This window comes from Penicillium oxalicum, chromosome III (genome assembly GCF_001723175.1).
Source record: "Penicillium oxalicum strain HP7-1 chromosome III, whole genome shotgun sequence".
NCBI lineage: Eukaryota > Fungi > Ascomycota > Eurotiomycetes > Eurotiales > Aspergillaceae > Penicillium > Penicillium oxalicum.
This window is the reverse complement of record NC_064652.1, coordinates 95873-119789: the sequence shown is the minus strand read 5'-3', so window position 1 is coordinate 119789 and position 23917 is coordinate 95873. Positions and strand designations below refer to the sequence as shown.

General features: G+C 53.4%; 12 protein-coding genes across 12 annotated transcripts; 5 read left to right on the top strand and 7 right to left on the bottom strand.

Moving 5' to 3' along the window:
• Nucleotides 1-194: 194 nt before the first annotated feature.
• POX_c03521 (putative exo-1,4-beta-xylosidase xlnD) lies at nucleotides 195-2585 on the top strand (the record flags this gene model as incomplete). Its single annotated transcript, XM_050112416.1, has 1 exon — nucleotides 195-2585. One exon carries the CDS (start codon nucleotides 195-197, stop codon nucleotides 2583-2585), a length of 2391 nt encoding a protein of 796 aa, XP_049969972.1.
• A 911-nt stretch (nucleotides 2586-3496) lies between these two features.
• On the bottom strand, nucleotides 3497-5968 carry POX_c03520 (uncharacterized protein; the record flags this gene model as incomplete). Its single annotated transcript, XM_050112415.1, has 1 exon — nucleotides 3497-5968. One exon carries the CDS (start codon nucleotides 5966-5968, stop codon nucleotides 3497-3499), a length of 2472 nt encoding a protein of 823 aa, XP_049969971.1.
• A 793-nt stretch (nucleotides 5969-6761) lies between these two features.
• POX_c03519 (Phosphatidylinositol N-acetylglucosaminyltransferase gpi3 subunit) lies at nucleotides 6762-8004 on the top strand (the record flags this gene model as incomplete). Its single annotated transcript, XM_050112414.1, has 2 exons — nucleotides 6762-6952; nucleotides 7008-8004. 2 exons carry the CDS (start codon nucleotides 6762-6764, stop codon nucleotides 8002-8004), a joined length of 1188 nt encoding a protein of 395 aa, XP_049969970.1.
• Nucleotides 8005-8243: 239 nt separating this feature from the next.
• POX_c03518 (uncharacterized protein) lies at nucleotides 8244-8922 on the bottom strand (the record flags this gene model as incomplete). The annotated part of the gene is made up of 2 exons (XM_050112413.1): nucleotides 8244-8750; nucleotides 8833-8922. 2 exons carry the CDS (start codon nucleotides 8920-8922, stop codon nucleotides 8244-8246), a joined length of 597 nt encoding a protein of 198 aa, XP_049969969.1.
• A 1210-nt stretch (nucleotides 8923-10132) lies between these two features.
• Nucleotides 10133-11343, bottom strand: POX_c03517 (uncharacterized protein; the record flags this gene model as incomplete). Its single annotated transcript, XM_050112412.1, has 3 exons — nucleotides 10133-10911; nucleotides 10988-11232; nucleotides 11285-11343. 3 exons carry the CDS (start codon nucleotides 11341-11343, stop codon nucleotides 10133-10135), a joined length of 1083 nt encoding a protein of 360 aa, XP_049969968.1.
• A 1461-nt stretch (nucleotides 11344-12804) lies between these two features.
• POX_c03516 (uncharacterized protein) lies at nucleotides 12805-14373 on the top strand (the record flags this gene model as incomplete). The annotated part of the gene is made up of 1 exon (XM_050112411.1): nucleotides 12805-14373. The coding sequence occupies one exon, from the start codon at nucleotides 12805-12807 to the stop codon at nucleotides 14371-14373; it is 1569 nt and encodes a 522-aa protein (XP_049969967.1).
• Nucleotides 14374-14769: 396 nt separating this feature from the next.
• Nucleotides 14770-15678, bottom strand: POX_c03515 (uncharacterized protein; the record flags this gene model as incomplete). The annotated part of the gene is made up of 1 exon (XM_050112410.1): nucleotides 14770-15678. One exon carries the CDS (start codon nucleotides 15676-15678, stop codon nucleotides 14770-14772), a length of 909 nt encoding a protein of 302 aa, XP_049969966.1.
• Nucleotides 15679-16246: 568 nt separating this feature from the next.
• Nucleotides 16247-17423, bottom strand: POX_c03514 (uncharacterized protein; the record flags this gene model as incomplete). Its single annotated transcript, XM_050112409.1, has 2 exons — nucleotides 16247-16439; nucleotides 16498-17423. 2 exons carry the CDS (start codon nucleotides 17421-17423, stop codon nucleotides 16247-16249), a joined length of 1119 nt encoding a protein of 372 aa, XP_049969965.1.
• Nucleotides 17424-17837: 414 nt separating this feature from the next.
• On the top strand, nucleotides 17838-18662 carry POX_c03513 (uncharacterized protein; the record flags this gene model as incomplete). The annotated part of the gene is made up of 1 exon (XM_050112408.1): nucleotides 17838-18662. One exon carries the CDS (start codon nucleotides 17838-17840, stop codon nucleotides 18660-18662), a length of 825 nt encoding a protein of 274 aa, XP_049969964.1.
• Nucleotides 18663-19075: 413 nt separating this feature from the next.
• Nucleotides 19076-19655, bottom strand: POX_c03512 (uncharacterized protein; the record flags this gene model as incomplete). The annotated part of the gene is made up of 4 exons (XM_050112407.1): nucleotides 19076-19129; nucleotides 19226-19341; nucleotides 19535-19570; nucleotides 19637-19655. The coding sequence occupies 4 exons, from the start codon at nucleotides 19653-19655 to the stop codon at nucleotides 19076-19078; spliced, it is 225 nt and encodes a 74-aa protein (XP_049969963.1).
• Nucleotides 19656-20094: 439 nt separating this feature from the next.
• POX_c03511 (uncharacterized protein) lies at nucleotides 20095-21040 on the bottom strand (the record flags this gene model as incomplete). The annotated part of the gene is made up of 3 exons (XM_050112406.1): nucleotides 20095-20450; nucleotides 20549-20934; nucleotides 21000-21040. 3 exons carry the CDS (start codon nucleotides 21038-21040, stop codon nucleotides 20095-20097), a joined length of 783 nt encoding a protein of 260 aa, XP_049969962.1.
• A 1166-nt stretch (nucleotides 21041-22206) lies between these two features.
• POX_c03510 (Enoyl-CoA hydratase AKT3-1) lies at nucleotides 22207-23352 on the top strand (the record flags this gene model as incomplete). The annotated part of the gene is made up of 4 exons (XM_050112405.1): nucleotides 22207-22526; nucleotides 22596-22706; nucleotides 22780-23136; nucleotides 23202-23352. The coding sequence occupies 4 exons, from the start codon at nucleotides 22207-22209 to the stop codon at nucleotides 23350-23352; spliced, it is 939 nt and encodes a 312-aa protein (XP_049969961.1).
• Between the last annotated feature and the right edge of the window lie 565 nt (nucleotides 23353-23917).

Sequence of the window (23917 nt, the reverse complement as noted above, 5' to 3'; positions counted from 1 at the left end):
GAACCGCAATGAGGAGGGGGGAAACACAGCCAATGAATCGGCCGCGGAGATCGTCTTGCCGGAGGTAGTATGTATATATAATCCTCCTCCAAAGAAGCGGTGGTGCCGGAAAGCAAAATAGCAGTTAGCCCTCTTTCCCCCAAGTCAGTCGGCGTACCTAGGCGAGCACCCAGCGCCGCCATCTCTTTCCGACTATGGCAAACACAGTCGCGTTGCTCTGGACTGCCCTCGCGGCAGTAGTGCCGAACGTACTGGCACAGGCAAACACTTCCTATGTCGATTACAACACCGAGCCACAGCCTAGTCTCGATAGGCAAACGCTTTCAAAGGTTCACTATGAGTTCCCCGATTGCGCAGCGGCGCCTTTGAACACGAGCCTCGTGTGCGACTCCTCGGCTCACCCTCATGACCGAGCTGCTGCCTTGGTCGCCATGATGACCCTGGACGAGCTCATCCAAAGCACTGGCAACACAATTTACGCTATTCCACGCCTGGGTCTACCAGCCTACAACGTCTGGCAGGAGGCTCTTCATGGATTGGACCGTGCCAACTTCACCAAGTCGGGTGACTGGAGCTGGGCAACGTCCTTCCCCTCTCCGATTCTTACCATGTCAGCTCTCAATCGCACATTGATCAACCAGATTGGTGATATTATTTCCACTCAGGGCCGAGCTTTCAACAACGTTGGGCGCTACGGACTGGACGTCTACGCTCCCAACATCAATTCCTTCCGCCACCCGGTCTGGGGTCGCGGTCAGGAGACACCGGGCGAGGATGCTTACTGTCTGTGCTCTGCCTATGCATACGAGTACATCACCGGCGTTCAAGGAGGCCTGGATCCGGAGCATCTCAAATTGGTTGCCAATGCCAAGCACTTTGCAGGGTACGACATTGAGAACTGGAACAACCACTCCCGATTGGGTAACGACTTGAACATCACCCAGCAAGACCTAGCTGAGTACTATACCCCTCAATTCGTCACCGCCGTGCGTGACGCCAGGGTGCACAGTGTCATGTCTTCCTACAATGCCGTGAACGGCGTGCCAAGCAGTTCAAACTCCTTTTTCCTTCAGACTCTGCTTCGCGACACCTGGAACTTTGTTGAGGACGGGTACGTCTCCTCCGACTGCGGTGCTGTCTACGGTGTATTCAACCCACACGAGTACGCGGCCAACGTGTCTGGTGCCGCAGCCGACTCGATGAGAGCCGGCGTGGACATCAACTGCGGAACCACCTACCAGAATCATCTCAATGAGTCCTTCTATCACGGCGAGATCTCCCGCAGCGAGATTGAGCGGGGAGTCATCAGACTCTACTCCAATCTTGTCAGCCTTGGATACTTTGACGGCATGGATAGCCCATACCGCAACCTGACCTGGTCCGACGTTGTCAAGACGGATGCCTGGAACATTTCGTACGAGGCTGCGGTCGAGAGTATTGTCCTTCTCAAGAATGATGGAACCCTTCCTCTTCCCAAGAAGGTGAAGAGCGTTGCTCTGATTGGACCCTGGGCCGATGCCACCACACAGATGCAAGGCAATTACTTCGGCGCAGCGCCATACCTTACAAGTCCACTCCAAGCGCTCAAAGCGTCAGACCTGACCGTTCACTATGCTCTTGGTACCAACATCTCTTCGCACTCCACCAGCGGGTTTGCCGAGGCCATGGATGCGGCCAAAAACTCCGATGCCATCGTCTTTGCCGGTGGTATCGACAACACCATCGAAGCGGAGGGTATGGATCGACAGAACATCACCTGGCCGGGCAACCAGCTGGAACTCATCAAGAAGCTGAGTGAGCTCAAAAAGCCCCTCGTGGTTCTCCAGATGGGTGGTGGTCAGGTGGATTCCTCCGCCCTGAAGAACAACAAGAATGTGAACGCACTAGTCTGGGGTGGTTACCCTGGTCAATCTGGCGGCAATGCCATCTTGGACATTCTCACCGGAAAGCGTGCCCCAGCCGGTCGCTTGACCACTACGCAATACCCTGCCGAATACGCGGAAAAATTCCCCGCGACGGATATGAACTTGCGCCCATCCGGTGAGAATCCAGGACAGACATATATGTGGTACACTGGTACACCTGTGTACCCATTCGGCCACGGACTGTTCTACACTACGTTTGAGGCATCCCTGGGCCACAGCCAGCGGAGGGAGAGCAAGGCCTCCTTCAACATTGTCGACCTTTTGTCTCAATCCCACGAGGGCTACAATGTGATCGAGCAGGTTCCATTCCTCAATTACACCGTCGATGTCAAGAATACCGGCAAAGTCGCGTCGGATTACACAGCTATGCTGTTCCTCAACACCACCGCCGGTCCTGCCCCACACCCGCACAAGTGGTTGGTTGGATTTGACCGGCTGGGATCGATCAAGCCACAAAAGTCCTCTAAAATGATGATTCCCGTCACTCTCGACGATGTGGCTCGAACCGATGAAGTTGGCAACCGCATCGTCTACCCGGGCAAGTATGAATTGGCTCTGAACAACGAGCGCTCGGCTGTCATGTCTTTCACCTTGACTGGCAACGCGACCACTATTTCCAAATGGCCGCTGGAAAAGCAGCTCATTCCTCCTGCGGAGTAAACTGTGATACTGGAGTTGATCGAGCCGGAGAGGTTTTGATGTTCACCACGATTACGAAGACGATGATTAGACTACTGTCAAGGAAGACTTTGGCAGCTATGTATATACACCGAGTATAATCTGTCCAAATAGTCCGATTGCTTGCGCAGTAATTCCCGTCTTCGTCTGGGGGTCTGAAGATGACCTCGATCGTAGTACCTAATTTTGAAAGTACGCTCCCTACGCCTAAGATAGCACCAGGTATTCTGTATCGCAGGAGCGCGAGCATATGTATCATCTTTATTATAGATATTCAGTTGCTTCCAGGAACCTGCATCACTTTGATTGTCCCGTCATCTCTCTGCAGTGGGTAATAGATTGGTGTTTATGAACTAGACCCCCGCATTATGATCGTCTTGAACCGATCCCCTTCCATTATCAGACAGGCTGCAGAGCTCTCCACCTGAAAAGTGGTCCTAAGAGAGTTCCATCGGGTGTTTTTCTGCCCTTGATTGGACGGAAAGTATCCTCCATCTCGGGTAAAATAAGGAAGATCGGCGGGCGGAGTTGACAATCCGAGATTTGGTTTCCCCGAGACACCCCGGCCCAGCCCGAGCGAGGGATGATTCACAGCGACCAAAGTTGTTTCGCCGATCTGTGGATGGAATTGGAACGGGTCCTCGTGGCTGGCCTCGAGGCAGCGAGCGCACGGCACTGTGCAGGGCGAAATATTCTAGAAACTAAGTGGAGAAATTCTAGGATAATGAGACAGTGAGCTGGCTCGCACACATTTGGGAGTCGTAAGTTACAGGGAGAATGGCTTGGCTCTCAGGAGATGTAAATAGCCAATGGAGACGCTATGCAAAGACCCAGACATAAATGTACAGCAACTGCAGGAAAAGAAAGAGGGGAAAAAAGAAAAGTGAGAAGCTCTATGCTCTCTTGGAGGAATGTGCTCTGCCCACTCTGACTTCTTGTTCGAGATCGTCCAAGGCAGCTGCGTATCTGGATTGCAGTGCTTTCATCGAGTCCAATTTCACGCGGACGCGGCCAACGGGGGCGGTGCGTGTGATACGGCCATCCACACTAGCGGTCACTTCGTTGGAGAACCACCGACCTTCGCGGTGCGCGACCAGAGACCACGCAGAGCCCTCGCGCCCAGCACGAGCTGTGCGTCCTACACGGTGTACATAGGTAGTCACACTAGGCGGGATGTCGTAGTTGATGACGTGGGTCAAGGATGGAAGATCCAATCCCCGAGAAGCGCGATCGGTGGCGACGATGATTGAGATGCGGCCCCGACGGTATGCCGCGAGTGTCTTGCGAGAAGCCGATGACTTGTTCGACTTGATGATAGTTCCCACACGACTGGCCAGTGGAGGGTGAAGAAGTGATATCAGGCGAGAAAGTCGCGAGGCAGCCTCGGACGATTTGGCAAAGATAAGGACGGTTGTTGGAGGAGTGACAGTCTGCGGGACAATCCTAGCGCGGGCTGTCTCGGGTGCCTCGTCTGAACTCGATTCATCAGATGAATCAGAATCGGATGATGAGTCAGACTCGGACGATGAATCAGAGTCAGAGCTGGAATCAGAATCGGAATCGGAGTCGGAGTCGGAAGTGGAGTCAGAATCAGAACCAGATGAAGAGGTATCATCATCGGAAGACTCATCTGAGCTCGTATCATCCGAGCTGGTACTCTCGCAGTCGGAATCGGAAGTCTTCGCCTTAGAAACAATTGACTTCGCGGTACTCGTGTCGATCTTGATATGCGACAGAAGTAGTTGCAAGAGGTATAGTGGCTTCTGAGATGCGTCATCAACGGGGACAACGTGCTCCCGCAATGTCGGTGGCAAGGTGTAATGGGCATCGGGGCGAGAGTTGGAAAGATCCTCTGTTTCAGCGCTGTCTTCAGCTCCAATAATAACCATCTTAGGGTTTTCGAGGCAGAGAGAGTTCAATTTAGTGATATCGCGAGTCATTGTAGCACTCAGAACCACCTTGCGAGGAGGACGAGTTTCGATGGGTAGACCGAGATCATGGAGGAGTTGACCACCGGGTCCAAAAGTATCAGGCGCTTGACGCGAACTGAGCGATCCCATAACCACGTCGACCCACTCTTGGAAACTTTCATTCAGCAAACGATCAGCCTCGTCAATGACCAGCCACTCGAGATGCTTGAGAGTAAATCCTTTGGTATAACGAATATGATCAACCAGACGGCCGGGTGTACAGATAAGGATATCGACATTTGGCTCCGATCGCTGGATGTAGCCGGGCAGAAAGCCAGTGGAATCCATAGCTTCACTGACGCAATCTTCAAGGCTGAATTCCATCCATTCATTTCCTTGCAATCCTGACTTTTGCCGTTGTTCGACCGTCGCTGGGTTGTACACCTGATCGACACGCATCAAAAGCTTCTGCTCTTCCTTGATTGCCACGTTACCAACAGCGCTCCCAATGTGAAGACGAGATCCCGAAGCGCAAATCTCACATGCTTCGCGAGCCTGCTTGACGAGTTCTCGCGTCGGAACAACGATAAGTCCACGCAGTCGCGAAGAGGGACGGGGAGTGAGAGAGGTGACCATGGGAAGGACATAGGATAGAGTCTTTCCCGATCCAGTTGCGGCGCTAACACAGAGATCACCTGAGTGGTGGCTTCCACCTTGCAGCAGCAGAGGAATGACGGTTGCTTGCACAGCAAACGCTTCTTTATAGTTGTTCTGCTCCAGAGTTCGCAGTAGATCCTGTCTGATGCCAAGCTCGGAAAATGGGGCCCGTTCATTTGCAGAAGCTTGCAGGGGTTTCGCAAGCCACGGCGGGAGAGACGAGTACGTCGGTGGCTCGTAGATCTCTGGGGGATTTTCTGGCTGTGGCAACGGCTCCAGACCTTTTGCGATGACGGGCTCAACGGTCGTTTCCAACGAGGTCTCCGCCACGTCGCTAGTTTTCTTTGGCTTGATGCTCGCGGCTTTCTTCGTTCGCTCAAATTTCGACAAGATGCCTGCATGCTTGTCTTTGGAAGACTTGCGGCGGTGACTCTCGTCTTGGGAGGACTCGGCTGGCTCGTCTGTCACTTCTGCATCATTTCGTGACTTGGTCTTCGATTTCTTGTCCGACTTCGCACTACGGTCTTTCTTGAGCTCGTGAGAAGATCGGCTCTCCCTTTCCTTCTTCGACTCCGAGTCGCTTCCTTGCAGGGTATCCTTCAATCGTCTTCGCTTGGTTGTGCTCCCTTCAGCTGGCGACACTGCAGTGGTTTGACTTTCGCGCTTCCTGGACTTCTTGGGCGGGGTGGAGGTGCTAATCGTGGAAGCTTCAACGTCTCGCTTTCGCTTGTGGGCTTTCGGCGATTTCTGAGCTGCATCCATTTTGGAAGTGCCCGGGTCTGTCTTCGCGCCAGCCATTGACTTTCCGATTTTTTAGAGTCGCCGAGTTCAAACTTCAATGCTGCGTAGAGTTCCGATCGGGCGGGTTTTTTTTTCTTCATCATGCCGGCAGTACAATTAGAGTTGGTCTACCGCCTCTTTGACCGCCTGTTGTTATCAGCCCGCAGTTGTGTAGTAAGATGCTTAGTCGTTCAGCAATAGCGCCGGCTTCAGTCATGCTTGGATGTTTTGTTTGACGTAATCGCCATGGGCAGAGGGAAATTTTTTCAAGATAGCGTTCCGTTGTCTTTTCTTGAATTGCTGCGGCTAACTTTTGAAAATGCCGTATAATATTGCGTGAGTATCTTGACTTATCAGGGGATCGCTACGTATGGCGCGGGACGCTAATGATCGAATCGAATGCGACAGTATGGTCAGTGACTTCTTTTTTCCTCAGTCGGGTGAGTAAGACTACAACTTTCTTATTTTCGCAATTACCCAAGGCCGTGCTAATACCTGATGAAAGGGGGAATTGAAAGTCACATCTACCAGCTCTCATCCGTACGAGCTCTCGGCCCTCCGCCGTCCCTAGCAATGACATGTCGGTCCTGACAGCTTCTATAGAAACTCATCGACCGCGGGCATAAAGTCATCATCATCACGCATGCATACAAGGGTCGTACAGGGGTTCGCTATCTCACCAATGGCTTGAAAATTTACCACGTCCCCTTTTTCGTCATTTACAGAGAAACGACCTTTCCAACGGTGTTTTCATTTTTCCCAATATTCCGCAACATTGTCATTCGGGAACAGATCGAAATCGTGCACGGTCATGCCAGTCTCAGCAGCTTCTGCGGAGAAGCCATCCTGCACGCCCGTACACGCCCGTACAATGGGCCTGCGGACTGTCTTTACCGATCACTCCCTCTTTGGTTTCGCCGATGCTGCCTCAATCTTGACAAATAAACTTCTCAAATTTACCTTGAGTGATGTCGACCATGCGATTTGTGTCAGCCATACCTGGTAAGAGCCCAGCACCTAGACCTCCCGTGTCGTTGAGCTTTCTAACCTACCGAAGCAAGGAGAACACCGTTCTTCGAGCATCCTTGGACCCTCTGATGGTCTCGGTAATCCCGAACGCGGTTGTGGCTGAGAATTTTCGCCCACTGTCATACAACTCCCGAACGGCAGATCAGGGTTCCATGTCCCCCGTAGATCAACGACCTCAACCCACACCCATCGGCCCCAATGATACGATCACCATTGTTGTCATTTCTCGTCTCTTCTATAACAAGGGTACCGACTTGCTGATTGCGGCGATTCCTCGGATATTGGCACTGAACCCCAATACGCGCTTTATCATTGCCGGGTCCGGCCCCAAAGCCATCGACTTGGAACAGATGCTGGAGCGTAACGTCTTGCAGGATAAGGTTGAAATGCTGGGCTCGGTTCGACACGAGGAGGTTCGAGATGTCATGGTGCGGGGACATATTTACCTGCATCCTAGTTTGACGGAGGCGTTCGGCACGGTCATCGTGGAAGCTGCCAGTTGCGGTCTGTACGTGGTTTGTACGCGGGTCGGGGGCATTCCCGAAGTGTTACCGCAGCACATGACAACATTTGCCAAGCCAGAGGAGGACGATCTCGTGGTGGCCACGAGTAAGGCGATTGCTGCTTTGCGCTCCAACAAAGTCCGAACGGACCGCTTTCACGATCAGGTGAAGATGATGTACTCGTGGCGAGATGTTGCCGAACGTACGGAGAGGGTTTATCGAGGCATCACGGGAGACATCAGCCCGGAAGAGTTTTATGGCTATTACCCCGGTCAGGGGTGGGAAGTCAGTGGAGATCGCGTACGCAGCTTTGCGCTCATCGATCGACTCAAACGATACTACGGCTGTGGAGTTTGGGCTGGCAAGCTCTTCTGCTTCTGCGTGGTCATTGACTTTCTCATCTACGTTTTTCTTGAGATGTGGTTCCCGCGTGCCAACATCGACATCGCTCGCAGCTGGCCGAAGAAGCCTCCAGCAGACAAGGCCCCCTTGTCAACCACTGCCTCTAGCAATCGCGGGTGATGACGACCGAAACTTGCTTGGACTCGTGGGCTCCAAGCTTTGTGGCAACATGTCATTTGTACATATCTTTTTTTACGACTCCCCATCACATAATACTTAATGATCAGATTCTACAAGCCTACAATCGTGCCTCTGGCAGGTCAAGCCTCCATGAGATACTTGACGCGAGGTCAAAAATGCAAGCTTGATGAAAAATCGCTCAATTCTTACGTGCATTCATCTCATCGGACCAGTATTCCTCAATGCTTGGTGCTGGGTTCATACTTCCACTCAGCATCCAAGGTCTCTGCAGGCTCAGGGCGCATGTTGGCCGCGGAACGGTCCGCCTTGTTGCCCCGTTGGCCGCTGAAGTCCTGCTCGCGCTCCATGCCGCGCTGGTTGGGCAACTGGCGCTCGATGCTGCGATCATCCATCGAGGATCCAACCCCCTCCAGACCGGATGACTGCTTCTTGCGGCCATGGGCGCCATCATGGGCCAGTTCTGCGCTGGTTTGACCGCCCATGGGCTTGCCCAAGCCGGTGTGCAGGTCCGCCGAGGTGGAACCGCTCATCGTGTCGGCGGCCGAGGTGAAGACGCCTTCCTTATCTTGAGAGGGCATGACGGCGGGGTTGTCGGCCTGGCCGCCGACTTTGTCCTGAGTGTTGGCCGTGTAGGAGTTGCTGGCGGGTGCGGTGCCGACTGGGTGGGTTTCCAGGTGGAATTCACCGCGCTGGTCAGCCTCATTGACCTTGCGACCGGGCTGGTGCTAAACGAGACAAATCGAATCCAAAGTCAATAGGATGTTCTGATTCATGTTTGTTCCCCGCAAATCGCAAGGATTGACTTACGCCCTTCTCTGTCAATGGAGCTTCCGGAGCCACCGAGGGCTTAAAGGCGCCCTGGTTGGTAACGGAGTCGGCGTTGTTCAGAGTGCTCATGATGTGCGAGTATCACTTTTTTTTTTTTGAAAATCTGCTGGCAATTGGGAAAGTTGTCCAGTTGCAGGATGGAGCTGGAGAACGGAAGGATGATAAGAGTTAAGGTAGTGGCAGCAGAGTGGGAAGATCGTCAGATGGATGAATCGGTCAAATGTACTTGTACATCACCGTCTCACCCTTTATACTATTTGTCTAGTCACTCTGGTTCCAACACGAGACAAGGTAGATATGCCAGCGCCCATCTCTCTTTCTCGCCTGGTGAAGCACATGGACAATGTGACGTCACAAACAGCTGGTCTGACTTCATTCATGCGCAATCCCAAGTATGAATCGGGTGTTCAGCTCTGAATGAAGATGCTAGAGATGGAGAATGCTTGCCCGAGAACGACTACTCCACTGCAGTTGATGGGGGTTAAGTCAGCTCCCGTGGGGTGAAAGCGACAAGACAGGGAGAGCGAGAGCAGAAGAAAGAGTCATATGTGGATCGCGAGATCGAATCACCATGTTTCAGAAAGAGGTGGACCCGTCAAACTTTCTGTTGGCCATGATACAGCAAGTAATCTTATTCTTGATTTTCATGAGCTGATCCAGTTGTGATGTTGTGATGGGATGGATGCATCTTGCATCACTCTTGTCCATCGAGAAACCCTAAATGTTATTGGAGGAATTGAAGCCCGGACGGGATATTGGAGGAGTGGGTCTTCCGCGCTCTGGGAACTAACGATCAGATCTGATGGAATCAATGATCATCGTGAGCCTATGTCACCGTCTTTGAGAGAAGTGGAGTCGGAATGATCATGAACTTGATAGGTGTAGTTATAAGAGGCTCGCTTTCAGGGTCAAGTGTTCAATGTCGCATCAGACCAGGAAGGATGAATGAGGAGAATGGAAATAAACCAAGCTGCAAATAGGTATAAATCTATGGGGAAAAGAACATCAAGAGGATATTGTAAAGCTTGTCAAAGAAAGAAGAGAAAAGACTGTCCACCATGATGCAACGTCGAACCAGGGAATGGTCGGGTTGTCGGCAGGTTCAATACATACAGTAGTATGTACTGTAGATTCGTGGCCACTGTACCAAGCGAGGGGATCTGGATCTGGTCCGGACCGAGCAGCATTTTTCGCAGCCCTTCCCTGAGATGATCTGACCTATTCATGCTGATAACCTCTTTCCCACTCTTGGCCCTCCGTGGCTCCATTCTCAGGTCAACTACCGCATGACTGGAGGGCGGCCCTCTTTGTTCCATCGGACCCGACTCTGGACCCATTCCACTGCCGCCTGCACGCCCGAGCCGAGTAACGCGCTGACCGGCAGCACGCGACTGTCTCGGATTCCGCTTCCCTTTTCCCCCTCAAAGACTTTGCGCACGAATCCCTCCTTGATGCGAACCACCTCCACGCAGTCTTCCCGATCCTGCTTGTTGGCCAAGACCAGAATGGGCACCCCGGCCACCGCTTCGTTCTGCAGGACCGACTCGAGGACCTGTCGGCATTCATCCAGCCGGCCAAAATCACTTCCGGTGGCATTGATCCCGACCGCGTGTTCGGAGAATTGATCACCGACGCTGACGCTACCTCGCGACGAACCTGACCCGGAAGCAGTGCTGGGTTGGCGACCAGAGACGGACGGCAGACGGTTGATGTCGGGATCTTGGCCTACATCGGTGCTGTCGACGACGAAGATGATTGCGTGACAACTGGCGTAGTAACTCTGCCAGAGACCGCGCATGGAGATCTGACCTCCGACATCCCAGATCTTCAAGTTCATGTCGGAGAGGGAGATGGTCGCGACATTTTGACCTACGGTGGGGACCGTTTTGCCGGGATTGGGGGCGGGCGTACCATCTGGACGGGGTTGGTAGAGAGCCTTGATCTGAGAGAGTAGCGTCGTTTTCCCGGCGTTGTCGAGACCAAGGAGGAGTACCGAGTATTCTGCACACCCAGACACGTAAGGATCTCGGTCACCACGCGGGAGGGGAGGGGGACAAGCTACGGAGCTACAGTAGTTTTCATCGTACCTTCCTTGCTCGTCGCATAGGTGTAAAGTGACTTGGCCAGGTGATACATGATCGCGAGATCAAGACCGAGGTGACCGGAATGGGTGACGCGAGACAATCATGGGAAGGTGCGGCCTTGGACGAGCCGACGGGGGTGGTGAAGTTGCGACGTTGCGACGTTGCGACGTTCTGACTTTCGGCTGCCGGGGTCCCGACCTGGCGAGATGAGGCTCGGCTGCCCAGCGCCGGGAAGACCGCCTGCCGCGCGTGATCGGCACCGTCCTCGTCCGTTTCTCCCCACGGCCGACCGCTGCTGGGCTCCGATTGTCATTCCTCTGGATTGGGACAGTAGGGCTTAGGGTCACATGAGGAACGAAGCAGAGGTCGGAGCAGCCGTGATCACCTGGAGAGATTTCCGATTCATGAGCCGACCACTTGATCGCAGCCGCCGCCAGGTAGATGAATATTGTGTTTGATGGAAAATGTGAGAGGCTCTTTGGGTTGAACGGGAGGACTAGGGAGTCAGGAAGGCTGCCGGCGTCCATCGAATGAAGTGGGAACATCAGAACAACCGGAACAAATACGGTCTCGCATGGGACTGGTGTCCATGGTCATTTTACCACAGACGACAGCGGTACAGTCTCCTAACAGTACGGACTACCGACTGGAGGAGTACGAGTGCGGAAGAGGTTCCGCTCCAGGCACAGAAGCATCTGCACGTCATGCATATGTCGGAGGCCCTTTCAGGAACCACCGTCACGCTGACACGGGCCTCATGTCATGATGATTCTGGAGGCATCGGTAGTCGTGGTCATTATGCCCTGGCAAGGCGGGAGATTAGGGAACTCTAGTCTCGTCCGACATACTGTACCTCGTCCATCCGACATGCGAGCCATCTACCGGGACGGTTGACGGGAGTACATACGAGCGATGCCCCATACAAGACTGTTGGCTGTAGATCCATACTATCCTGCAGAGACGGGTCCTTCTGCCCGCCCCGCATGTATGATCTACAGTAGGTATTGACAAGATACCGCTGGAAGATGGAGTCCTGTCGCGTCGCTGTCCATCACATTCGCGGGAGACCATTGCCCCGACTCGGTGGACCGAGCCGGCAAGTCATCTTGGATCCTATTGCTCCATTCACGATCAGTCCGATATACGGATTCTCGCGGGCAGATCTCTCCCGTTTGTCAGCAACCCGGTTGATTATTGATCAAATTCCTGGCAGTTCACTCCCAGCCGAAGTGGACTGGCCCAATGCGGTGCTTGGCCAAAATCCAAACGAGTTTCCAATCGACTCCAGACTGCCCACTCCAGGCCCACTCCTTTGGCGCATTTTCCTCCCCAGAATGGAACCTCCGGAGAACCCCTCCCTGATCCATTCAAACGTCCGTCTCGGCCGTGTCGGCCGCGATCTTTCTTTTGGCGTGTCTGATTTTTTTTTCCCTTTCATGACTTGGTTTCTTTTTTTTTCTTCCCCCCTCCCTCAATCCAGTTGAGAGTGGGTGTTGCTTCCATCTCTTGTGCTTCGATTTCATGGCCGCTCTCGGGCCATATGAGTTCTGGTCTTCTACCTTGACTGATCGCTGCCCGCACCGGACAAAGTACCGCCATCGTGCCGATTTTTGACTTGTCCTCCTCCCCCGAATTGCATGCCTTCAGTATGCCCCGCGCGGGTTGATGCACAATCGGAGGTTCCGCCATTCTCAATGGAAACCGACACTGTGATTATCGGTAGGTACCAATGTTTTTTTTTCTCTCCATGCGCTCCGCTCGGGGTGACAACGATCGCAATTTCATGCTTCGTGTCGCAAGAACCGGTCTTTCCTCATGATCATGTGGCTGACCGGGGTTGGGGGCAATAGGCAATGGGCCGTCGGCAATGATCCTCTCCTACATTCTGCATGGCCATCTTCCGTTCTACGCGCGGAATCCTCCCCACCCCGACACTTTACTCGATGCCAAACTGAAAGATGCCCCCAATCTACTCACGGCAAATGTGGAGGCACTGACCGCACACTTTGCGGCTTCCCGCCTGTCATACTCCACCCAGGCCTTGCCCGTGAATGTGCTGTTGGATACCCTCGTGCGGCCCAGCCTGGACGTGGACGACTCCGACTGCACCTCGAATATCGCATGGCGATCCATGCCCGAGAAGGCGATCCCGCATCTGGTATTCGGAAATGCTCCTCGGCCGGGCGGCCAATGGACGGAAGATCCCCACGGTGCGAGCTGGGATATTCAAACGCTGAGTTATGCGGCCATGCTCTCGCTGCCGGGATATTCGTTCGCCGATCATCATCGAGTCACGACGGGAGATGACCTGCCTCCCTTCACGCGACCGACCCGCCGCGAGATCGCCGACTACTTCCAGGCCTATCCAGCCGCGGTGCAGATTGATGATGTCTTTCGCTGCGGCGAGCAAGTCAAGGGGATTTGCCGCACTGCCAATGGGTTTTATATTCAATCCCATAACCTTCACTGCCGGCGGCTCGTCCTGGCAAGTGGCATCTTTTCAGAAATTCTCCCACCTCCAGCGCTGCTTCAGCCTGTCCTGCAGACACAATCGACGCCGACGATCCCGTTGCTCGTGATCGGCTCGGGATTCTCGGCCGCCGATACCATCATCTCTGCTTCCGCGGACCAGAAAATTCTGCACGTGTTTAAATGGTCTCCCGAGGATCGCCCATCCCCGCTCCGAGGATGTCATCAGCACGCATACCCGGAGTATGCCGGCGTGTATCGACTGATGAAGCGAGCTGCTCTGGCAAGCCGACTGAACAAGACACCTCAGCGGCCGAATGCTCGTCGCGCATCATCTATGCCCTTCCTTGAGTCTCGAAACTGGGACGGGGTTTATGAAGGGCTTCCCAATGTGGAAATCGTGGATGTTGCAGTCAAAGAGGATTCAGCTCTGGTCACGTTCCGTTGCGAGGACGGATCCAAGCTCACTCGGTCGGTTCGGGGTCTCGTCTATGCGGCCGGGCGACGGGGCACCCTGGACTACCTGGATCCGAAACTGCGGACCGAAGTGCTCAACCCCGACGAAGCCGACGATGTGGTCATCTCCGGTCAGACTCTGCGAGCCAAGGCGCTCGAAGACCTCCAGGTCGCCCCCGGAGTCTATATCATTGGCAGTTTGACGGGCGATTCATTGGTTCGCTTCGCATACGGGGGTTGCGTCGTGACCGCAGGACATTTGATCGGGTACCGGGACGGGGATGGAGAGTCGCGCAGTTCATGTGGCAGCGTCGTCTCCACTCGACCACCCTCTTCATCATTGCAGGCGATGAACGGGATGGATGGTCACCATATCTACCCGACCACCGAGGCTGATCTCACGCGTGAAGATACCCTCCTGAGCAAGGTTTCCACCATTCAAACCGCATCGACCAGTGTGCAGGGTTGGTGGAAGACGGTGATGCATCTGTGGAAAGATTTGACACGATAGACATGATTCCAGGCGATGTACATACACCTCACGTTTATCTCTTTGGTGTCCCTCTGAGCGGCTTTTCGATTTTTAGCATGCGTGTGCAATAAACTACTGGAATACGGCCTCCTCAAGGGGGAAAGCTTTCTCGGTCCTGATCTACCAGGAAAGTCACGTACATTGTTCTGATACTGTGTCCTCCTTCCCCCTTGCACGATAAACTGTTGACAATGCCGATGACTGGACCCTCGGGGAATCAGTAGTATCCGTCTTTATTGGTCGCGCCGCCGACGCACGACATGGTACTGACACCTAGAAATCAATTGTGGAGTAGGTAGATGTACACACTAAGTGCCGCTCGAAGCAGGTTTCTTCTTCGCTTAGTACCGAAGGAGTCCAGCCATGCTCCTTTGATCATGACCGACCCGAGGTTCTTTCTCTCAATAAAGCGGATAATGTGACCACCCGATACCCTCGGCGACGCAACTCCGGCAGGACGATTTCCAGCATGGGAAGCGTCCATCTTCTCCGGTCGTGACACACGACAACACTCCCCGGTCTAATCTGACTGAGGATGTGCCTTGCATTCAGGGTGGCAAATGGGATCTGCGCATCATGAGGATACACATTTCCCAAAGCGAGCTGGTACCCCATCTGGCTCACGAGCTTGCGCATCCTCGTGCTGAAGAATCCCGAACCCGGCCTGAAGAACCAGTTCTCCGGTCCATCGGGCCGACCAGCCTGCCTGTAGATATCGTGAATCATGTCCCCGACCGAGGCGACCTGCTCCGTGAGATCTGCATCACTCCGCGAACGAGACCGTTCATCGTACATGGCGTGGTTGGCTAATTCGTTGCCGTCACGGACGAGATCGATCAAATGGCCTGCATGGCCCGCAACCTGCGACCCGATGACGAAGAATGTCGCCGTGGCCTCGGTTAACTGTAATAGGGCGTGGATCTCAGAGGTGTGCACCGAGGGAGCGTCATCGATGGTCAAAGCAACCACTTTTTGCTTGACGGGCAAGCAAAAGAGCACGTCGGGCCACCGACGCTGAAAGTAGGCGATGAGCCGACGGGGTGGTTTGTAGATCACATAGAGGGGGTACAGTAGACAAGAGCAGTAGAGGAGACCGAGGAACATGGCAGCATAATAAGGCCAGAGATCAAGAATCCAGCCGAGTTTCATCTCCATGAAGCTCCTCGCTGGACGTGAGGGTGTAGATTGACTCAATTCGCCAAGTTCGAATAGATCAATGGAATGGGGCTGTGAAGGTGACGGATGAGAGAGAGAGTGTGTGTCAATGCGCGTTACTTCTTCCATTAGCGCCTAGTGCGCTATCAAATGATCACGGCTAAGGCAGCCCCCATGCATAGAGGCCCCATCTGGTTTGAAGGGGATCCGATTTTCAATGATGAAGCTCTTTTTCTTCTTCTTCTTTTTTTTTCTTTTTTTTTGATATGCGTCTACAGTATTCAATCAAACCTTTTGAAGGGGTTGGGTTTCTAGTCGTTACGAAGACGGCTGGAAGGCGTTCGGACTCTCCATCCAGAAACTCACCTCCACCAAAATTAGCGATATTGTCGATTCGGACCCGTTGACTGTGCTTGATCGCATTCAAAAAAAGGCCTTGTACCCGTATAGTTTCCATCAGAAGCTTGTCCTTACATATAATTTTGGACCACTTCAAACACCGGCAACATTTTCCCATGCAGGCAAAGAGTCAGGCAGCTACAACCCAGGTCAACCGAGTCCATCACGTCGTTCCACCGAGTACTGGACAACACTGCTCGTCATATAGTTTTGGGCCTCAATTGTCTCCGTCATGGTGTAGATTATAGAGAGGCTAGAGTAACATGTCCACGACCAAGACATTCCAGCGGCAATAAAATCATCCCATTACCTGCAGTTGATCCTCTGGAGGCCAGCGAGTTTGCGCAAAACTCAAGCATCGCTTGATGCTCTGCAGATATTTCCGTGTCGCCTCGTCACTGAGAATATGGGCTTGCTGGTCGCTTTGATGCAGCTTCTCTCGAGCTGAACGTTCGTGGATACCAACCATGGTCACACCGATTGGCCAAGCACTAAAGTCAGTCAGTCTATGCCTGATCCAACAAACTTCACTGATGTGGATTGACGTACGCTTTGCCGATACTCACTCGAAGATAGGCGTCATTGGCATCGACATATCTTCGTTGCTGGGCTTTATGGACAATCTCCACAATGGGTTCCAGAAGTCCATCTTCTAAATCGCCCTTTTCGAATCGGCGAAAGAGCGGCTTCAGATTCTCTCGGGATTGCAGCATGGCGTTGTGTGCTTGCTTGCCCTGGAAGCTCTCTCGAACCGTCACATCCCGTTTCGCCAGCGCCATCTCCCATTCGGACAAGACCATATTGAAGTATGACGCAAGTTGTCGGAAGAGGAATTCCCGGGCTTCTTTCTCCTTGGGAGGTTTCGACCCAATAATCATCTGACCACCCGGCACCGGTTCCAACAGCGTGGGAATTGGCCCGTCCGATAATTTCTTCAACATGGCGGCGCGCTTCGTCAGACGGCGATACCGTCGCAGACGTGCGCGGTGGTTCTCACCAAACAGCCGCGCCGGCTCATTGAGAGCACGCAATCTTTGCGTCAGCTCTTCCTCATCTATATTCTCTTCTTCGGCGTCTTCGCTCGCAGGTGTTTCGCCGCGCTCATCCTTCGGCGGTAGCTCAGGCAGGCCGAGTCTTCGCCGTCTTTCTCGTTCTTTCTTCTCCTCTTCCTCTTCTTTCTTCTTCTTGTGTTCCTCTGCAATTCGTCGCTTCTTCTCCTCTCGTTCAAGCTTGCGCTCTGCTTCCTCCTCTTCAAGTTTGCGTTTGTTGTTGAGCTTCTCTTCGCGCTCTTTTTGTAGTCGCTCTTGTTCTTCGTTATATGCAGCGATCCGTGCGGCCTCCAGCTCTGCGCGACGCAGGTATTTCTTTGGTTGTTCCACAGAAGGCGTTTTGTCCTTGCTGGCGTCGCTTGTCTTGTTTGTGGCTGGAGCTTTGGCCTTGGAGATCTCCTTGGACATAAGCGCCGCGAAATCCATGGTGGAATAGAATGCGGGGCGCACTTCTCTTTCAAGGGGAAATTTCGGCGGCGTCAAGAGAATCACAGGGTAGACTGTAGCAGATACTAGAATATAGAGGTGTTTTCTTTGGCCGTCAAAGAGTTCTCGGTGTCGGCGGCGTGAGGTTGATTCGGTGGAGAACTGGGATAATCTTCTGGGGGGAAGCAAATGGAAATGTTGTAAGCTCCGACCTCCGCCCGCATCGGGGAGGATTTTCCTTCCATTTACCTCACCACCCGTCGAGCTTCCTATTGAGCGAATACCTTTCCTCTCCATAAACCACCCAGCTTGCATTACACCCTCCGCGCAGGAAACCTCACCTGTCAATAACAAGCTCGTCCCTGACGCTCCTCTGCACAGGCTTCAAACGCGCTTCGTGACTCTCGAGCCGTCATGGCCAACACCTCGCGAGATGGCACCTCCAAAGCCCCAATCAACCGCCAAACGACAACGCCATTCCACCTGAAGCTTTTCTACCGACTCAACTCCTATCACTCGCTATCAGACTACAGTCTCCCTGAGCCTTTGCGCCGCAATGGTCCCGTCAGTGGCCCGAATGCCATCCGCGCTCAATCACCTCCCTCAACCGCAGCCTCCCTTCCCCCACACCTCGAGATTTACACATGGCAGTCATGTACGCTACGCGAGCTCTCCCAGCTTCTCACCTCTGCCCTCCCGACACTCTTGCCTGATCCACCTGTGGGCACTCGTCTCTGCTTCCGTTTGATCTATCCCGACGCGCGCAGTGCGGCCATGATGGGACCCGATACGCGCGGGCGATACTTGAGTAGGGACCTAGGCAGTGTCATTGTGGCCCCGCGAGAAAGCCCCTACCGTGACAGCGAGGACGCAGATGGACGGACAGAGACTCGGTCACGAGGCGGGCCCTTGCGCTTCCAAGGTTCAGATGCGGATAAGGCTCTGCAGGACGTGCGCTTCATTATCGGAGATTACATTGAATGTGCCATTCTACCCCCGTTAGAAGATGGTTCGGTTGCGCCCATGGCGCGCAGTAACCCCGGCCCTCCTCCGCCCGTGGGAGGCGGCATGCGTGCTTTCCGCGATAACGGATTCGGGGGACGTGGGCCCCGAGGCGGTCCTCGCGGCGGCGATCGTGGAGGCCCTCCTGCTCTTCCTATGGGGGATTGGAAACGAGGAGAGAGGCTACCAGAAGGAGCTCCTCGAGGCGGAGGTCGCCGAGGATGGGGCCCGTATTGATCAACAGCGGGCCGGGCGGAAGAGGAAGAAGAGGAGTACGGGCTACAACGCACGTGTATTGAACCCAGGATTGAAAGTCATGGGGGTTCCCTTCTTGCATGTACAAGTATCTATGCTCAAAATGAATGAAGCACTTTCTCTTTACTCGAATTCAATCTACATTGCCTCCTGAGTGCGGGAGCATCGGCATAGGCGAAGAGGAAACAGAAGAATGTCAATGCGGTATATGCTCATAGTAGGGTACACAACTCAAGGGCGAGGGGCGGGTTTGAAGCACTGGGAGAGATCGGAAATCTTCTGGTTTGTCCTCTAGGCCTTATCATCTCGAGAAAAAAGCGGGGGGATTGCGAGAAGCGCAATGAGTTCTCGTCACCCAGTCAAAGTTCCACTCAGTAGGGACATTCCTTCATTCTCTACCACTCGGCAATAGTATCGCCCTTGCGCTTGCCCCGGAGGTCATATTTGCCCTGTATATCATCAGTCAATCTGCACCTCCCGCTTTGGATATTCCGTCGTTCGAAACTCGGGACAGAGAATGGAGGAAGGGGAAGGTGCCTGCGTACCTCAGTCTTCAACGCAAGCCAGGTCAAAGCTCCGGGAATGACGGCCATGTAGAGGACGGACAACCAGGCATGGCGGGGGGTCCAGCGGAAGTACTTGTAGCGGTTGGCGTTGAGTTCTATCAATTTGGGTCAGCGGGTGTCGGGTGGGTTCTGGGGGTAGCGGTGCAGTCTGAGGTCACGCCAATGCTATATCGCAGGCCACGCTGTCGTGTATCGAGAGAAATCCCGAATGACACGCGCAGAGGCCTGCGATCACCACAATGTAGGCATACGAGCGATGTGAGGTCGGTCGGAGATGGGGTCAAGTACCGTAGTATTTCTGGAGGGCCGGGTCAAGGACCAGGGCTGATCAATTGCTTAGTTATTTTGTTTATCACACAGGCGTCAAACAGGCGCATAGCTTGGACTCACACTTGCTAGGGCCGGCCATGATGGTGATGTGACTCGAAACGTATCTACGATGTCGCTATCGCTTCCAGGCGGAAGGGCGAACAGAGGTTCCATATCACGTGACATGGAGATTATTGATCCGGATCACATGACGAAATGTTTCTTCCACAAAGTGAATTCGGACCTACGGAGTGAACAAACAACTCAATGGACGGGGGTACATCATGAGATACGCCAGATGGAGTTGTGTATGTAGCCATTGGCTTCGTACTCAAAATCGGTGTAACCCTTGAGAATACTACTCTCAGAGCGCCAAACACCAGAAGCATGATGTCGCCTACGTCTGTACAGCCTAGACAGCAGATGCTCACAGGTCCGTTTCTGGTCTGGTGTCCAATTCGAGAGGGGAATCAAAACAAGTAGGATTCAATCTGCCAGGGAGGGGCTTGGAACGTCAACCCCAAATAATATTCAAACATTTACATGGAAGCTGAGAAACGACCCTCGACCTGCTCCACCTTGGCGACAGCCCTCCTGTAGCCCTCCGACCCTTCAAGTCGCTGAACATAGGCAATGAGGAGGGGATACTTTGCCTTCTGCTGCTCATCCTTCAAGATCCGTCCACTGCCGGCGATGACAGGGAAACTCAACAAGATGTCTGCTGCAGTCAGCTCCTTTCCGCAAATATAAGGCCCACCCTCGGGAGCGGTCTTGAGCTGCTCTTCCAGGAAGGACAGGTTGCTTTCGATGTTGCGATTCAGGAACGAAGCTTCCACTTGCGACGCAACGAGTCCCGTGATGGGGCGAAGGAAGAAAGGCGGCGAGTTTCGAATGGCTGTGTGTAAATTGTCAGCACGCGTCCTCGGCGCTTGACCAACTTGTCCGGACACTCAGAGTGCTCCCGGCGGAAGGAAGGCAGAGAAGGGTACGTACTGTCATTGACGAGAGCCATGACCAAGTATGGCATGAGTGTGCCCTCGACATAGTGCATGAAATAGCGGTAACGGATCCATTCTTCTCGTTCCCCGCCGACTTGGTTCTCACGACCCGCTTGATAGCGCTCGGGGACCAGTGACGGTTGCGCGCTGCCAAAGTGGTCGCAGAGGTATTCCACAATCGCGGCCGACTCTGCCAGCACGAGAGGCTTCTCGGCTCCTGGAGCCTCGATGGTGAGCACGGGAGATTTGCCGAGTGGATGAACCTTCTTCAGTTCAGACGGCGCCAGCTTATCCGCACGTCGCTTATATGTCTTCAACTCATAGTTGAGCTTGAGTTCCTCCAAAAGCCAGAGGATACGGTGACTCCGAGACTGTTCGAGCCTGGAGGAATGGGTGTCAGCTGTTTTATTTCAAGTATCCCGACGACAGTGATGCAGGTAGAGTACCAGTAGAGGGTAATCTTGCAACCTTTGTTGTTGTCAGTCATTATGTTGAGTGTTTTTGAGACCGGTGGCAGTTCAACCAAAAAAAATTGTAGATGTTACCCACGAGTCTGGGCGTGCGGGGAGACGTGGGCCTTTAAAAGCTTCAATGTGCAATGCCTCACCAGCCACGCGGGCCACGTTTCAAAGTTATCTTGTGCCGCGCTATTATTGTTGATCTGATTTTTTTTTCCTCTTTTTTTTCTAGCTCTTCTGACTCGCTCCGTCAATCCTCAGCCCGTCGGCTGGCGGTGGATTGGCACGGTTATGCCGGTGGATAATGGGGATGGCTACTAGATTGGGTGCATGATGTCAATGGCCCGAGGCTTGATTGATAAGGTGAATGCGCCGAGATCGACCTTTTTTTTTAGTTTTCTAACGTTCTCTGCCATGTGAAGCGCACCGAAGCCAGAAAAGTGTCGCTTCCACCTTTTCAGAACCGACGCTCTTCTACTTTGAAGGCAATTCGCTATGTTGCAAGAAAAAAAGGGAGTGGAAGCCAGATACTTGCGCAATTAACAAGGTCGTCGAAGCCTGAGCAATCTCCAGAGCTGTCTGGTTGATCTGGGAGCTCCCGTGCAGTTTTCAGGCCACCAAGTGCTGCCTTGTCGTGCCACCGGGCGGTTGACCCGAGGTTGGCATTTGGGCCTGCAACTGCGATCGATTCCTTTATTGCTCAGCCCCAGTCGGGCTGATTGTTGTCCGAGGTCATCCGTTGCCATGAGGAAAAGATGAGCATCGATCTTCTTATTGAGTGGTCCGCAGTACACCAAGATCGTGCATTTGGCGCAGAGATCTGGTGGATCATGACAGCAGAATCGTGAAGCCCGACGCGGCAAGGACCAATTGAAAAAGCATGATACCAGAGCTTTCGCCCAGAGCAAAAACTGACCGATCATACCCTTTGTGGAACGTTGAATGCGATCGTGAAGCCAAAACTGCTGGGATGAAGGATCGTCCGCCGCGCACAAACCCCGCTTCTTGACCGGATGATCGCCGATGCAGGGCCGAGGTCCACGCAGCTACGTAAATCCGGGAGAGCTTCATAGTGTCCTGATCAAGACGGGCTCTCAGGGAGTGCGGAGGGTGTCAAATTGAATGGTGCAAACACTCCCTTCTGTAACAATTCGAATCTACCACGCACCGGCTGAGATTCTCGAGTATTGCCACGATGCCACTCAATCCACCAGGTGTTGAAGTTCCGGAATCTTATGAGACACTGCGTCTCACCTACGTCCAAATATCCCATCATCCTGTCGGCACTCCAACTGCGACCCCCATCGTCATTATGACACTGAACAGACCTGAGAAACACAATGCTTTCACATCAGAAATGGCCGATAGCCTGACGGAGGCTTATCACTTCTTCCATGTGGACCCTCGTGTCAAGGTGGTGGTGCTGACTGGAGCTGGGAGGATGTTTTGTGCTGGCTCCGATCTTGATGTGGGCTTCGGCGACGGCTCTGGCAACGCTGTCGACTTCCGTGACATGTCAGTCATGCTTGAAGCCGTGTTCTCCTTGTTGTCCAAAAGTAGTCCCTGGAGCTAAACTGTTACCAGTGGCGGCCGAGTGGCCCTGGCGATGCACCGGTGTCACAAACCGACTATTGTCGCGCTTCAAGGCTCAGCAGTGGGTGTGGGGATGACCATGACTCTCCCGGCGGCAGTTCGGTGCGCACCCAGCCCGCCCTTGCTTTATGAAGACTGGTCTCGTGAGAAATGGCGATGATCTAACTTATGGTAGCATCTGTCATGAAAAGAGCAAGTATGGTTTCGTCTTTACCCGACGTGGGCTCACGATCGAGTCCTGCGCTTCGTACTTTCTTCCGCGTCTGGTGGGATTCTCACGCGCGATGCATCTCATCTCGACTGGCGCGGTTTTTCCACCCTCCAGCCAGTACTTTGGCGATCTTTTCGCAGAAGTGCTCCCCGAGTCCAGCCAAGTCTTGATCCGCGCACTGGAAATAGCCCAGGACATGGCCGAGAATGTCAGCCCTCTGGCGTTGTCCATGAGCCGTGCTCTGATGTGGCAGGGTCCCAGCTCTCCCGAAGAGGCGCATCTGCTGGAGTCACGGATTTTTCACCATATGATCCGTCAGAAGTAAGTCGTCGGCATCCATATATGCCGAGAGTAACAAAAGGCCGTGGCTAAATCGCAGGTTCCAGAGACTATAAAGAAGGGGTGAAGTCGTTCCTCGAGAAACGTCAGCCTCAGTTTGAAGTTGACCCTCAAAAAAATAGCCCACCCAACTATCCGTGGTGGTCGCTGACGGACATCGCATTGGAGCACAGTATCTCAAAGAGATCCAAACTCTAAACGGGGGATCAAGAAATTCCGAGTTGCCGGATTAACGCGCTTTTGTTCCGACTGGGATGGAGATCAAAGCTCCAAAGGTAGGATGTCTCTAATATGAGTCACAGCTTTGTGGAAATCGCTGTGGAGAGGTAGCGCTCCTCAATTTTTGACGGTGGCCTCTACGGGGTGGCACTCCAGGTGATTGTCGTGGCATAAAAAGAAGGCCTTTGAGGACAGAAAGATCGGGAACTCAGCAGAGCGCATCATTATGAAGGCAATGGAATTCCACAATGGGTTTATCGGTGATGGACTCTAATCGCCGACACTGTCAGGGCGTTGCGCACACCAGACTATCCTTAACAAACTGGTCAATTAACAAATTAACCCGTAGAAGTGACTATGAATCAAACAATGATACCGAAAGACGCAGAGGGGGAGTTCATGAAATAGGGGGACGAAGTCCTGAATAAGATCTTGGCTGTCTACTGACGATGATGATTCTCAAGTGAGGTGGTGCAAAGATACGAGAACAGCATTTGTTGGGCCTCGAGCTTCACGCTATGGACATTGATTTGTGGCCAGTTCG